This window comes from Montipora capricornis, unplaced genomic scaffold (assembly GCF_036669925.1).
Source record: "Montipora capricornis isolate CH-2021 unplaced genomic scaffold, ASM3666992v2 scaffold_92, whole genome shotgun sequence".
Classification (NCBI taxonomy): Eukaryota; Metazoa; Cnidaria; class Anthozoa; order Scleractinia; family Acroporidae; genus Montipora; species Montipora capricornis.
The window spans coordinates 27519-30000 of record NW_027180284.1 but is presented as its reverse complement, the minus strand read 5'-3'; the positions used below and the strand labels follow the sequence as shown (position 1 = coordinate 30000).

General features: G+C 39.4%; 1 protein-coding gene across 1 annotated transcript in view; it reads right to left on the bottom strand.

The window, feature by feature from the left end:
- LOC138036948 (RNA polymerase I-specific transcription initiation factor RRN3-like) overlaps nt 1–1717 on the bottom strand; it is a 24222-nt gene extending 22505 nt beyond the window's left edge. The window contains exon 1 of the mRNA XM_068882973.1: nt 1432–1717. Within this exon, the coding sequence (XP_068739074.1) occupies nt 1432–1539 (108 nt within the window). The 5' untranslated portion in view covers nt 1540–1717. The remainder of the gene's footprint in view (nt 1–1431) is intronic.
- Between the last annotated feature and the right edge of the window lie 765 nt (nt 1718–2482).

Sequence of the window (2482 nt, the reverse complement as noted above, 5' to 3'; positions counted from 1 at the left end):
TTAAAATAAACATGATTCTCTCTCCATTTGTTAGCAACCATCCTTTCAAATTTCAGAGAAATCAACGAATCCACAAATATTTTAAGATTTTGCTTAGCGACGTGACCAAAGGTCAACCGATTACGGGCAAGTTTGGGCATTGAGTTTCACAATGACAGATGTCAAACACATTCTTTTCACAAAATTCCTCCAAATTGCTAAGTATCCTCTCAGGAAACAAGAACATCATTCTAAAAGCTTCTTCTACGTAAAAAGTATGTTAAACCTTTGACGCCCAAACTGGCCTAAACCAGCCAGACGATTTTACTTATCAATGGGGAACCCCTGGGAATCAATGGGTTATGGACGTAATTTTCAGAGTGGAAAACACAACAACTGAGAAGCTAACATCATTTGACTTAACAATTGCCATAAAAACCATCCAGATATTTCTGCTTGGCTCTAAAGTAGCTCTTTATGTAATTTTTCCATGATTTCAACTAAAATTCCCTGTTTTTAACCCTCCTGCATGGACACCCTGTCAATCTTGCTCAAAGGCGACCTTCGTTATACCAGAGAATGATATCATTTCAACCAATTCAGATAAAGACTGGCCAGTGATTGGCTAATTGCCATATATTGTTATTGACCAAGTTTCCTAAATTTTTCCGATGATTCACTGGCATGCTGGATGTTATTGTGGCATTCCAAAATGGTGCAAGACAAACGCTCGGTATGCTGGATGGTATTGTGACGTTTCAAGATGATGCAGATTTGGAATAGACCCACAACCTCTTTTCTTGGTTTCTCACACTTGGAACATGTACAGGTTCACCACAAACATGCAGAACACCCAACTCAACAAACATATTACATGGAGATAGGGGAAAGGGGTAGGTATATCAAGTAATCTAATACTATTATCATGTACGTGCTAAATAACAAAATACTCTATACTAAAAAAAAGAACAACAGAGGAATAGGGAAATAACAAGAAAAAAGAGGAAAAGAGCAGAAAAAGGCAACACTGGAAATCATTAAAGATGACAGAATAAGAAAAAGTGCTTCTACAAATATCACTTAACACTGAGCATAGTGATGCTTAAGTGCCTCTTATCACGAAATTATTATTATTGTTCTAAAAAAATCTGCCAATTACGGTTGGGTAGAATCTCCTTAGATTGGTTCTAAAGGAAGCAATTAATATTGCAACTAAATCTGAAGAACTTTTTCTGACACTTAAACGTGATCTTGTCCAATAGTTTAGTTACTGGAGGCACGGCTATAGAGAGAATAGAACTTTGGAATGCACGTTGAGCACCGCGATTGTCGGACGGTGTTTTATAAAAACAGCTGAAAGAGTTAAAACGCTTCAGCAAGTGTCAAGCATGACAAAGACAAGTTAGAGACAGATAAAGAACCTGACAAACAATCCTTTAACCTTAAACTTACCACTTTGACATTATCCATGGCGCTTGTGATCAAAGACGCTAGAACTACGACACCGCTTTTGGAAATCTCAAGCTCCGGAGACTCGTGTGAGCTTTTTTGAACAGACATTCCTCCGACCTTAACGAAAGATTACGACCAAGAGGTATGGTTTTCCTTGAATTTGACTTTAACAGTGTTATGGAGCTGTTTACGTAAGCTACATGAACGCATTTTTAGGCAAAACTTGCCGCTGCTGTATGAACTCCACAGCTACGTCGTGTTGAAAAGGACGGCAAGTATTTCGTGTAAGACCACGCGTGTACAATGGGAGGATCTGGGAACTACTGTAATACCAAAGTGAACATGCATATACTACCTTACGTAAGACACGCTAAATTATCCAGTTTCCAACAATTCAGTCATCCATATACATTTACCTTCACAGAACTCCAAAGTCTTTAAGTTTCCAAAGAGTGAGATGCTTGCTGGAGATTGCGCCAGAGGCACAACTGTCCTGTGTTTCTTGTGCCGGAAGTGCCAAAAAGTTCTAGGGGGGTCCGGGGACATGCTCCCCGGAAAATTTTTGAAAATCGCTGGTAATGCACCGTCGACTCCGCAATTTTGATTTCTTCGTGCTGCTCGCTTAGAGAGCCCATGTTATTATGGTAAGCCTGAGCTAACATATGATAATCATATCGGCCTATACATATATTGTAAGGGGGTGAAAGTCCTGAAGAAGGAAGAAAATTGGTAGCACACGAACAGATTGAACATTTTCCGAAGTTAAGTGCCAGTGAGGGAGCGAATTCGGAATTCATGAGCACTTCTGAAAGCTTAAAAGGTAGAGTTACCTACCGAAAGAGTGCTAATTCGTGAGAAATGCTCGTGTCGGTGTGAGAGCGTGAGATTGCATCGAAATCCTTGAGACTAACGCTCGATGCGTGAAACTTGAAAGCTGTGCGGCTTTATCTATATCTATTTACCTCCATTTATAAAAAATTATCATCATCTGTATTAATATACATTACACTTTAAGTGTAAGGAGCTGCACAGAGTGTTTTGGAGACACCCT